Source organism: Thunnus thynnus, chromosome 15 (genome assembly GCF_963924715.1).
Source record: "Thunnus thynnus chromosome 15, fThuThy2.1, whole genome shotgun sequence".
NCBI classification, from domain to species: Eukaryota; Metazoa; Chordata; class Actinopteri; order Scombriformes; family Scombridae; genus Thunnus; species Thunnus thynnus.
In genome coordinates, this window is record NC_089531.1 from 12977680 (window position 1) to 12990419 (window position 12740).

At 38.0% G+C, this 12740-nt stretch overlaps 2 protein-coding genes across 2 annotated transcripts; both read right to left on the reverse strand.

Annotated features, from left to right (window-relative positions):
- Window positions 1-2238: 2238 nt before the first annotated feature.
- On the reverse strand, window positions 2239-4592 carry LOC137198749 (ictacalcin-like). Its single transcript, XM_067612680.1, has 3 exons — window positions 4442-4592; window positions 2878-3023; window positions 2239-2569 (listed from the first exon to the last, which is right to left on the reverse strand). Exons 1-3 carry the CDS (start codon window positions 4539-4541, stop codon window positions 2426-2428), a joined length of 390 nt encoding a protein of 129 aa, XP_067468781.1. The 5' UTR covers window positions 4542-4592; the 3' UTR covers window positions 2239-2425.
- A 4932-nt stretch (window positions 4593-9524) lies between these two features.
- Window positions 9525-11401, reverse strand: s100a10a (S100 calcium binding protein A10a). The gene is made up of 3 exons (XM_067612681.1): window positions 11246-11401; window positions 9909-10070; window positions 9525-9779 (listed from the first exon to the last, which is right to left on the reverse strand). The coding sequence occupies exons 2-3, from the start codon at window positions 10047-10049 to the stop codon at window positions 9618-9620; spliced, it is 303 nt and encodes a 100-aa protein (XP_067468782.1). The 5' UTR covers window positions 10050-10070; window positions 11246-11401; the 3' UTR covers window positions 9525-9617.
- Between the last annotated feature and the right edge of the window lie 1339 nt (window positions 11402-12740).

Genomic DNA, 12740 nt, shown 5'->3' on the forward strand with positions numbered 1-12740 from the left:
ATGTCTCCTACTACTACACTGTAAAGTCCATTTTCAGTGTATGTGCACTTTGAGGCTTCAAGGTTCCACATCACACTTTGTGTAAGTTAAAAATTGGACCAGGATTGGCTTCCAAATTATTTGTGATGTCAAAAATCATGCCCCTTAAAACTGGATTTTCTAATGAGCACAGAGAAACTTCCCACTTTAGGCAGCACACACATCATTATGCACAGTGAAACTCAAACATCCAACTGTAGGAACAAGAAGAAAAACACATTTTTGAGTGGAGGGGGACTTTAAGATATTATTTGTTGACGTGAAAATATGAGCAACAGATTTCTAGATTGTGTCACTAATTCCCTTATTCTATGGAGCATTATTAACCAATAAAAACGTTGTGTTTGCACTTTTTTAAATGCAGTGCTTTTTCAAACTAAACGTAAGATTATTTAAATAGCACATATATTTTAACAATGATATATTTTTATGAAAATATACATTTTAACATAAATGTAATTCAAGTTTTACATTAATATGTAGGCTATACTATGTTTATAGTAATATACATTTTTATGGAAATTTATTTAGAAAACAATTTAATTTCTCTCCTCTTACATGTGTCTTCGTTATTATTATTAAAAGTCTTCTTTTTTGACATGATTTTAAATTTAAATTTAATTTCATGATTAGTCTTATTATTATTTCATTATTTTCTCTTAAAAAGGTCTGGAGTATAGACAGTTATGTAAGCCCATAAAGTGCTAGCCTAGTGTTGTTTATCTAAAGGAGAGTTGGGATTCATCATGTTAAATATTTTTATTTGAGACTTGGAAACCAAGATGACAGATGAGTTAAAGGTGGTTTCACTGGTTCTCAAGTGCTTGTTTTAGTTTTGGTTTAACAGAAAATAATTTTCAACTGTTTTCCCAGGAACCCTCTCTCTCTTTCTCTCTCTCTCTTTCTCATTTAAAATTAAAACAGAAATAAAACATTTCTGATGCCGAGCACTGATATCATTGTGCTTTGTATCAATGTTATCTTGTGCAATCCATCTACACTGCTGATGGACAACCGTGTGCAATAGAGGTGCTGGTTACTAACTTTGAAACTGGGAGCAAGAAGTAACCTTTGATGTCACCTGCTGTACTATTCGGTTGGAATGAAGACCTGCAGGTTGTCAGCCCTTCAGGCACATTATTACTCATTACTGACAAGAAGCATGACGTTAAAAGTTTATTGGTGTTTGAGCTTATCACTGCTGGATGCTGGACCAGAGTCCAAAATATAAGCTGAAAGAACAAATGTGTACAGTAAAAGAAACTAATTTCAGTTATTAAAGTAATATCAGTATCAGTGCCACTTGGCAAAACTACTTTAAGTCTTATTCAAAATTCTACTTGAAAAATATGAGCGGAAAATGTGCTGATGTACCACAATGTTAAAACATACTTACATTTATGCGTGTGGTAATCCCTATATAGTTCAGGGCTATAACTATACATGCTATTCATCCACCCATCTACTTCTATCTTATACCTTTTCATGGCAGCCTGTTCTGACAGGAAGGGTCCAACCAGGTCAGGTCTCCAGTCTATCACAGGGCTAACACATACAGACAACTGCATTCACAGTCACACCTACAGGCAATTTAGAATTTCCAGTTCATCTAACCTGCATGTCTGTAGACAGTGTGAGGGAACTGGGGCACCCACAGGAAAACCACACATACACAGAAAAACATGCAGACCCTGCATAGAAAAGTTCCAACTGACCAGGTCAGATTTAAACCCTCAGCTGTGAGGCGTCAGCACCAATCGGTGAGCCATTGTACGGTAAATCATTAACTTATTGTCTTTTATATGGTGCATGTAAACCCTCATTCTGCAAGGTAGCCTACTTACTAAATAAACTCATCATATATGTGTAGTGGAGTCTAAAAAAATGAAAAGAAATTCAGACTATCCTAAAACTACAAAATTACAGTGACGATTTTCTACATTTTCATGATACATGCAATATCAACATCCTTCTTGTCATAACTTGCAGTTGTATTTTTTCTTTCCCAAAGTTAATGCTGTAAAATTTAAGGAATGACAACCAATGTCAACAGAATTAAACCACTAACTGTGTTTTGGGCAAACATTACAGGTATCATGAGCTCACTTAAACTATGGTGCCGACGTGTCTGTGCAACTGTTATAAAACACTGGCAGAAATATTACAGCCATGCAATAACACACAAATTGCGCAAGTCAATTGTTTCAAAGAAAAAAAAAGTTTATTGCATTCTGTGACACAACATAGTTTGTTATTTATTTATTTATTTTTAGTGCCTTAAAGCAGTAGTACATATTTTGTCCTTCAGAACAGCTGTCAAGGGACACACTTTTATTTTACAAGGCAGGCGGCTCTTTTAGCTAACCCCAAGGTGGCGCTTGTAACCCTATTTTTTGTTTGTGAAGTACTCATGGCACATCTGAGTGAGGCAGGACACCAAGTTGACAAATTCACCAAAGTCCACGCTGTTGTCCTTGTTTGTGTCCAGGTCCTTGAAAATGCGGTCTAATGCTGCCTTGTCATTGGCTTTCTGCAGGTGAGAGAAGAATTTAACAAACATGTTGACTGACTATACACAAATTCCAGATATACACATTATTCAATTTTGTAGATGGTTATTTTAAGTCATGTGTAGGTTAGTTCTCAGCATGACCCTCATCATAATAAAGCATAGAAGAATAGTCACAACCAGAAAGTACTACAGGCTGTAATCATGCACAAACTCTATCAGAAGCATCACCATCCTGCATACAAAGCTTCATAATACACATGTACAGTATACCGGGGTACTCATGCATCCTACAAGGGTGGGATATTGAGAGGTCAGAGGTCACTCACGCTCAGAAGCTCCGACAATTCATTCTGAAGAAGCTCTTTCAGCTCTCCCTTACTCAGGGTGTATTTGTCCCCCTCTTTGCCAGAGTATTTATTGAAGGAGGTGATGAGGAGAGCCATAGCCTGCTGGACGTCAGACATGATGATTGCTGGTTTAAGTGGACAGAAAGAAAAAAGTAGAGTTAAATATGGACAAATTGAATTTTCCCTTATATCATCAGAGCATCTTGTGATGGAATGGGTTCAGGTCAGACTGGCCAAGTATTTTCCTCACATATCTTCATAATACTAAGTGAAGAAGTTGCTCACATGATGATGATGCTCTCATTTAAACCTGCTATGACTCCATCTAGTGGCAGAGTCAAGGTCTGTTAACGTTCACTGATGCACACTATAACGAATCATGTGGTGGTGTGGTCAAATTTGGAATGTTAACAAAGGACCAAATATCTTCAACTCGAGGGAGTGGTTGAAGGGGGAAGGAAGGGCAACAGGCGACTGAGCTCATATCTAAGAAGAATGCAAGCTCCGTCTGCTAAACTGTGAACTGAACAGATTCATTTAGCTGAGCTACAAGTTATGTAATTCTTTTTTTAAAGACTGAGCATTGCTCTTTTAAATCTTACATCCTGGTTATAAGCCAGCTAAGCAAATAAGATATACAAAACAAATGTTGATAATAATAACTCGCTTGAAACATAAAGGAATTCCAGCTTTCATTCATTAAGTGCTCGTTAGCTGCAAGCAGCTGACATCATTGCTTTTGTCTTTGTCAGTGTTTGGCTCTGGGTTTTCCATGGAGCTAGTTAAAAATAAACCCTTGGTAGTTTCCACCAGGGCCCAGCCACTCTCATTTCCCCCTGTTAACGGTCTCTAACGCAGCATTGCTGCGGAGTGACACAGGACACTGTTATGACAACAACTTAATCTCTCTGGGTAACTCAGTAGAACTAAGTAAAGAAGCAGGTCAAGACTTGATTTAAGTCCCAGTAGTGTTGTCAGATGTTTGTTTTCTTAACGCTGTATATCTGAAATGTGTGTTTTCCACTGACTCCATGAACCCCAGAGAGTCAGTTTTGGTTCCATTCTCACTCTCGTGGTGCTCTTCCCTCTCTGGGGTGTGGTAGTCGGAGGAAACTGTGAGAGTTTGTAAACAGATGGGAATTGCGGAGGAAGAGAGCACAAAAAGAAGAGATAATACTGTTTGTATAACTGTTTTAGATTTTTAATTTGGTTGTAATTAAAAGTAAGAGTCAAAGCTTGATGCTAATTTCTGAATGTGCAATGCATCAGTAAAAGGATATTCCAGATTCAAATTAGCCAAATAACTGGCATCGGAGCAAAGTGAGAAATATCTTGTGCAATGTTAAGTTTCACAAGCAATGAAGAGAAGTGAAAGTTGGCACAAAACAAACACTATACTGCATGCAGAGCTGGTAACTTTGCACAGATAAAAGTTACTGAAATGGTGTGACAGTTGTTGCATTTAAAATAATTTCACATTGTAAAAAGTTTTAGTGCTAATGAAACTAAACCTCAAACAACACTGTTTAGATGTTCTACTCACCAAGGCTGATTTGCTGAGATCCGAGGAGATTAGAGAGTGAAAGGGAGTCTTGAGGAGCTGTAGTGATGGAGAAACTGGATGCAAAGGATACTTTATACATCACCACACCCTTTATCCCTCCCTCAATAATGCTCCTTTCATCCCCAACCACTCCCCCCTCTCCTCTGTTTCCTGTTACTTTTTTTATTTTATTTCCCAGTGTATTATTTGTGAAACACTGATTGTTACTTAGAAACAATAATCAACAAATAACTATGCTGGTTGTCAGGGGGTCTGCTCTGAACTGTTTTACACCTCATGCCAAAAAATAACAGTTTGAGCATTGTGCACATTTGCATTCAGGAACACTTAAACTTAACTTAAACTTAAATTAGCATTTGTGAGAAAAAAGTTTCTAATGTTATGATCTCAAGGGTGCATGTGAACCTACAGTTAGTGCTAATTATCCTGCAGAAAGTATAAGACATGTAGACTATGGATGGGGGTGTGCTGTATCTTTAAGAGTCTTTTCCAACACAAAATTGGATGTTATGTGCTTTTTCATGCTTGTTACTGCTAATTAAAGCCAACCTAGAGTGAGTCTTAAAAAAGATTCTTGGATTGTGTAGTCGCATTCAGCGGCTTCTTTTAGGGTTCACTTTTTTATTAACCCTTTAAAGGACAGTTTGCATGGGGTCAAGAACTTTTAATCTTCATTTCTCCAAACAACTAACTTTTATCATAATTTTTGCACATGTGATTTAACTCATAGTTCCACTATCTTCTCACTGTTTGAGTTTACAAGTTTGTCATGCTGTGCATATCTTTTTGCAACAAATCCTAAATAAAATTTGAACATTTATCCGAAATCTCAAAAAGACAAAGAAGAGACTGCAATGCCCTTCCTGAAAAGCTTACTGCCTGGCAAAATCAGTGTGAGTTAAATGTGCATTTTGTTTTTTATCCACTCATGTGTCAGAGAACACTTTAATTACACAGTGTAATAACTAATTTCTGGGGTTTTTCTATATATAATTGACTTTTTTCTATTTCTGTTTAATTGTTTGATTATAAAATGAAAACGTTGGGCGAAGTGACTCACTGAGCGATGATTGTTATAGTCCTGAGTGGATCCACTCTTCCTTGCAATTTTGTGGTGGAGGCTGTGACTCACAGTCATGTCCCTGAAGCTAATGCGTCATACTGCAGAGACCAGAAATCAGAGACATGAAAATCAGCACTGTGGCAAATCTGCGTTTGTTTCCGTGTGGTCTGTTGGACAACTTTGAGTTAGATATCAAAGATCTTTTCGTGTCTTTCCTCTTCAGTCAGGGTACAATTGTTTAGGTCTCTAATTAGCAACTTCAATCAAAGTCCAGTAAAGCAGATTGTACAGATCATAGGTTAGAAGTCTAGTCACCATTTATTTCTTCTATAGCTGAATGTATAATGCAAACTCACTTGGAGATATTTTATTTACTGTCCTCTTTCACAACAAGGAAAACATGAGTCAAACTTTTTTCCTGCCATCTTCCTTCCCCATCTTACTCACTCAGATCTACCAAATAAGGGAGAGAATATCCATGGAAACCAGATTCTGTATCATAGCCAGCTGTGATTCATATGAAATTGTTTGCATGACAGGGGGAGCTGTTTCATAACTTATCTAAGACTCATGGTCAACATTGCTGTTGTACAGTACAGTTATAATATTTTGCCATCTAGTGGTCAAACAGAAAACATATTCCTATAATGTTCACTTGCTGCCTTGTGTCTTTCTTGTAATGAAGTGGTGCCCTGACCCAACTGTGTTTTATAAATTTGGTTGTGTTTTCTGTATTTGCAGCACTTTTGTGTATTGTGTTGTATTTTCTGTATTTGGTTGTGTTGATTGTGTTTTGTCTAATTGCATGTGTTTTCAAAGTTGCATTGAACTCTCAGGGCCACCGTATGAATGTCTAAATGCTGTTTCTTTAACTTTTTTTTTCTTTTTCTTTTTGGAACTAATTGTTTATTGGTTTAAAGACAATTAGCACAGTACAATTGTACAATCAATTACAAATAGTCAGACAATTACAGTATACGCTGTCCATGTATGACAAAGAATAGAGAAAAGGAATAAAAATAAAAATAAATAAATACATAAATAAATACATAAATAAAAAGGAAAAAACAGGGGGATATAGGGAGAAGAGGGGGATGTTCTCTTCATAACATGACTGCCATAGCAGGGCTCCACCTTCTCAAGAATTTCTTCCACTGAAACCACAAGTTATGTGATATTTTTTCCATATTATGGAGTAGCCACAAGCACTCTTCCCATGACTGAAATGTTGGGAGAGTGTGAGTTTTAACCAGTTTACAGTGATTCCCTCAATGGCTGACACTAGGAGAATCCAAAAAAGATATAACTGGCTTCTGCTTTTAATTTCTTCAGGGATAACGCCCAGTAAAGCAACCAATGGTTCTTGTGGGATTTGTATTTCCAAAATAGAATTGAGAGCTATATGAATCTCATCCCTAAATCTTTTAAGTTTGTTGCATGACCAGAAAGTGTGGCCAAAGTCGGAATCCATTTCCCCGCGATACCTCCAGCAGTTGCTGGATGATGATGACCCAATCTTCCCTGCTATATGTGGTCTTCTAAAATATCTCATTATTAGTTTCCATTTAAATTCTCTCTGGCTATTAAAGCAAGTTACTAGGTGTGGCTCAGAACAGATGTCCTCCCAAGTCTCCACAGAGATTTCTTGCTGTACTTCTTCCTCCCACTTTGTGTAAAATGAGTCATGTGATCCCATGTAATTGAGCTCTGATAGAGATTCTTAATTATATATGATAAATACTAGATTAATGCTGTTTCAGAGCATTCTCTACACTCTTGGGAGAGAAACTGAGTCTAAAAATGCTACAATATGTTTATAATATACTCATCATATGTACATTTTTAATTGTCAAATGTAAACTCTCTCCAGACTGTTAAAACTCCCCAAAGACATAACCTGTCTTCAATGGTCGATATGGCCTTTCTTTCGGCAGTGTCCAGTCTGTGTACAGTTGTGTTAGTTGTTTTACTATTGCATGGTGGGGTACAAAATCTTGGATATATCCTGACTATAACTAGCAAAACATTGGTTCACATCTAGAAAAACACAAACAAAAGTTACCTCTTCATTTATAACAAGGTAACAATAGTTTGATATCATTTCCTGTGGAATCATCAACAAACCGGATGTTGGAAGGGTTGGTCTGTTCAGAGCCTTGCCGTTATTGTTTATTAAATTGAGCACAAAGGGGGGCTGTTCTGCCTGTGTGTGTCTAAAGGTGTGTTATGCATTAGTGAATGTTTGCTAATCTCTTAAGTGACGCCAATACACACTCTGCCACTGAGTGAATTGGGAAATGTTAATACGGTGTGAGTATGTGGGATGATTCAGTTTAACAAAGGTTGAGACAAAGGTTATGATGTCATAACTTGTCTGTCTCTTTACTACAGGGAGAGGCTTTTGCCTGTTCATCGCCCTCACAGATCAGAGCCGGGTTTGTTGCTTTATGCTTTGGGACATTTTATTCATCTTCACAAATAATGATTGTATTGTTTTAGGCCACATGATAGACAGACAGCATGTAAACATCTACTGTATGAATGCAGTTCCCAAAAGTTTCCAAAAACACAGAAAAAACATTAACTAAACATAAAGAATATTGTGAAAACGGTGAGCAAAATGGGGAATCCCAGCTCCTAACTCAGCTGTGGGTGACAAGGGCGTGGTGCTTCTGTAAACTGAGGAGATAAATACACAAACACACACACACAGATGGGTTTCCATAACTTCAGAGGACATTACATTGACTTATGTTCATTTCCTGGAGACTTATCATAACCTTAACCATAGCAACTACTTGCCTAACCCTAACCCTTACCATAACCTTAACATAACCCTAAACTAACCTTAACTTTAAACCAAGTCTTCACCCTAAAATTAATGACGTAAAGGGGACTTGCTTTTTGTCGCCATAAGGGAGGCAAGTCCCCACATGACTGTGTAAACAGATTTACTTCCTCACAACATGAGGAATACCTGGATCACACACACACACACACACACACACACACACACACACACACACACACACACGGTGCCTTGTAACCTAGCAACCTGCGTGTTTGCCCTGTAACCATGAACAATCGTAGGCCACAGAGTCAGGCCCTGCCCAAGGAGGTGTGTGCAGGGATCAGGAGGCTCATGTGACTTTTCAGCCCTGAGTTTTGCCTTCTAGGCAGGCCTTTCTAAGGCAGTAAAAGTTCTTCCTATTTTGCCAGGATGGGCAGACCACAACCACGTCCCAAACCCTAACCCACAGTCATATCCTTCTCATTCATGATAAAAACATATGATTGGCAGAGTTTGTCAGTGCCAGCACATAGCTTGAGAAGAAGTACTGCCTGGGAGACTTTATTTTAGAGCAAAGAACTTTTACCAGACATGAAACACAATGAAAAGAATTTCATGGAAAAACAGTGATGTACTGATCTGCTGTGCCCTGTGACTCAGGACCTCTGGTTTTCTCAACATTGCCCGGGGCTGTCTTGCTTAATCAAATCAAACTGACTGGAATTCCACAAACTTTATTCTGTTATAAAACACCATATCACCTCATTTATCTGTTCATGAATGCATCATAATGAGAGTTGCAACATCAGCTTTGTGAGAGGGGTGTGTTCATGGCTGGGACATTCTGCAGATTCCTCAGGACAACGATAAGAGGTACTTTATTAAACAGAGAGGGAGTGGCTTGTCTGCCCTCTTACACCCAGGGAAGCATGAATTAAAGGTGGGAATACGTTATCACACCTTGTGTTGCTGGTGCAGTTGCCAAGACAGTAAGTACCCTGTGATCTCTGGAATGAGCTTTGCCATGTTGTAAAATGAACAAACCAATGGCTGGGGAATTTTTCAATTTGATACTGAAGATAGCTATTATTTGGGGCTTTTTTAAAAAGTGAAAAAACACTCAAAAAGGCAGAGGTAGATTTGTATTCACTTGAAGAAAAATGCATGATCACTTTACTATGCACACAATAACCACAACACACAACTCCTTGAAATTCTTCAGTGTATTTAATGGACAAAACAAACTTTACAAAAATTGGAACGCTTTATGGTATCTTCTCTTCACGCATGCTGTCGCCTTTTTACTTCTTTGCTGTCTTCTTCATGTGCATCTGATAGCACTGCTCACAGGCAATGGAAAGTCCAACAACCAGAGAAACAAACTCCTCAAAGTCCACCTGGCCGTCGCCATTTGTGTCCAGGTCCTTCATGATCTTGTCGACAGCAGCAGGGTCCTTCTGAGACTGGTGTGAGGGGGACATCAAGAAGAAAACCTTCAGTTATACTGCATTACGTGATAGGAGATATTTTCCTTATACCCTTTACTGGTTACACATGAATTAAATTTAACAGATTTATTGGTTCTTTCTTACCCTGAGAAAGTTAGACAGCTCGTTCTCCATCAGCTCTCTGAGCTCTCGCCTGTTGAGTGTGCCGCTCTTGCCGTCCTTGGAGGCGTAACGGTGGAACACCTTGATGAGTGACTCCATGGCTGTCTCCAGTTCTGAAGGCATGTTTGCTGGATTGTGTTTAGACTGAGGGGGAAAAAAATGTTGAAAAAGATCAGAAATTGATGCATTTCAACACAGCAGAAGTTTAAAACATGACTCATAGAGCGTATTTTGGCTGTGTTAAACTCATCAAGAGATTGTGTAAGAAAATCGTGATCTAGTGATGACCTTATTTAAGAGCATGAAGGGGCATGAGGGAGCTGAAAAGTGAAGGAGCTGATCCTCTCAATGTAAACAGTGGCCCTCACTTGTATAAAGAGAGCTTCAATCACAGGATTTGCTCAATTATTTGTTAGTCTTTTGGTAAACATATGATATGTCTTGGGTGACAAAAATGTAAGAAACTGTTCAGTGAAAGAGGATAGCACCACAGCATTTAGGGAGGACGGGATGTAGCCCAACAAAGGGGAAGCAAAACTTTGCTCTTTGTTCCAACGCCTTGTCCACCGATGAGTAATACTCACCAGAAGTGAGAAAATGCCTGTTATTTGGCAGTTAGAAAAAGCTTAAATAACCATCCCACATAGGCTAAAACTCACACAGAACTCAAACCATTCATAGCACGCTGTGCATCCTTAAACTCTTGTAGAGTTGCAACAGTTAAAAAGGAGAAGTGGGAGGAAAAACAGGCACTGTGGGTTTGTGTCAGAGGGAATGGAAAACTTGAGTTGAATGAGGGGGAAAAAAATGTGCAGAGGCCCAGAATGGAGAATTCAATGCAGCAAATGAAAGAGGTCACTAAAGCAACATAGCACATGTGTGTACATGCCCACACACCAACCACACCCTTTAACTACAACCTATAGATTCCACTGGGTTCACAATACAAGACTACAAGAAAAAAAGAGAGAAAAAGATTTGTATTCAATGAATGAAAGCAAGATTTATCCTATTATATGAATCTTATAAGTTAGTCCTCATTTGTAAGAAAATGTGAAAGTGTGAATGCAAAACTTAGACAAAAGAAAGTAAACTTGGGACAATCATCAATACAACATGCATCGTTTAAAAAAAGAAATTACACCAATTCTGTAACAGAAAGAAAAAGTGAAAAAGAGATTGAAAAAACCTCATGAACCACTAAAAACGGCAGATTAAAAGCAAATAATCCAATGCATTCCTTCCACAGTCAACACCTGCAGGCATTGTAGGGTTTATAAAAACTCCAGGTAGACAAGAGTAGGACCGTTAATTCTTACCGTGTCGCGCTGGGACGGTGTCGACAGAGAGGAGAGGTGGGAATGTTCAGAAGTTGTAAGTGCAGCAGAGATTTTTATAGTCGGGCGCCGCCCTGAACTGTTGTATAGTGTGAGTCAAGCAGTGATTAAATGTGATATGGACGGTGGACCCTATCCACAGTAAACTGTTGCTGGACAGACTGTGTGGGCGGTAACGTCACAGTAATAAAGTGTAGTTAAGGGGACTAGTCGGACTGACTTCCAGTTTTCTTAGGTAATAAGATTAACTTTATTTGCCACTTAAAATGGCATAAAATTCTTAACAGTGTTCTAATGACTGTTGTTCGATTGCACAAATAACCAAGACTCATCTAAATGAGTAATGTAGGCTACAGGCAGTATAAGTCAGTTTCTGTCACTTTTTAAGTGCCTTCAGTATTTGTTGATCCACTATAGATTTTTTTTTTCTTTTTTTGTCTTACTATAGGTTTTCTTTGTAGACTGCATACTGGATGACATCATCACAGAGAGTACAAACCCAGGAGTAGCCTATAGAGGAGTTACTTAAAGCAAAGAGGAGAGCCTGAATTACTGACAACAAAACACAATGTTCATCAATGAGATTCAATTATCATCAGGTCAGCAGATCACTTCTATCCAATCAGTCACATTTTACCACAAACTGCGGGATAAAATCACTATAGTACCTCACTTACTGATTGACAATACATGCAAGCAGTTGATTAGATTTAGTTTAAACCAGCAAAAATCAGTCAACGTTTTTATTAATGTTCCTGTGAGAGGTTCACACAGTGTGTGTGGTAGTCAGTACTGAGTTTATATTATCTTCAATACACTATATATTGCTTTCAGTACTGTATGTCATATACTGTATTGTTTATAATACCGATTGAACTACATAAACAAATTAATTTCCAACTCATCCTACTCCATTTTGAAATGATTAAAAGAACATGTGGAGCACACATAATGCATTTGCGCTGGAGAATGTGTATGTTTATATTATTCTATAATTCCCCGGGGTTTTAGTCTTTTTTAAAATCCTAGTCTTCTTTTTATTGCTCTCCATTGAGCTTAATCAAAGTGTGCTTGGCTTTAATACAGGAGTCTTGCGCCCTCTTGTGGATAGAAGATGGCATAACAAATTGACACTGTCCCCCTTATTTGTGTTTTTGTGTTCAAATAGCACATTTTCATAATAAAGCGACCCATCTTCTTCATTAAAAAAGATTTGTTTTGCATTTTGTTTTATTAGTTATATCCTCTTCTCATGCTCAGTAACTGACTGAGCGGTATATGATTTGAAAATTTTAAAATGTAAACTGTAGATGTAGGTGCACATGATTTTTTTAGTAGCCTGTAATTCCATGTGCTTGAAATGAAGCCTTAACTTGTGTGTTTTGCAGTCATGTGATAAATGTACAGTCTGTACATAATATATGTAAGCTACATAAAGTCCTATGACCATATTTTTTCGGATGGTTGGATTTGAGAT

What these genes read in the sequence shown, in the direction of transcription:
- LOC137198749 (XM_067612680.1), bottom strand. Translation starts at nt 4,541, where the DNA reads ATGTATAAAGTATCCTTTGCATCCAGTTTCTCCATCACTACAGCTCCT. An exon ending in ATCTCAGCAAATCAGCCTTG is followed by an intron (nt 3,024 to 4,441) that starts GTGAGTAGAACA and finishes CACTTAAACCAG; the next exon opens with CAATCATCATGTCTGACGTC. An exon ending in AATTGTCGGAGCTTCTGAGC is followed by an intron (nt 2,570 to 2,877) that starts GTGAGTGACCTC and finishes TCTCACCTGCAG; the next exon opens with AAAGCCAATGACAAGGCAGC.
- s100a10a (XM_067612681.1), bottom strand. Translation starts at nt 10,049, where the DNA reads ATGCCTTCAGAACTGGAGACAGCCATGGAGTCACTCATCAAGGTGTTC. An exon ending in AGCTGTCTAACTTTCTCAGG is followed by an intron (nt 9,780 to 9,908) that starts GTAAGAAAGAAC and finishes CCCTCACACCAG; the next exon opens with TCTCAGAAGGACCCTGCTGC.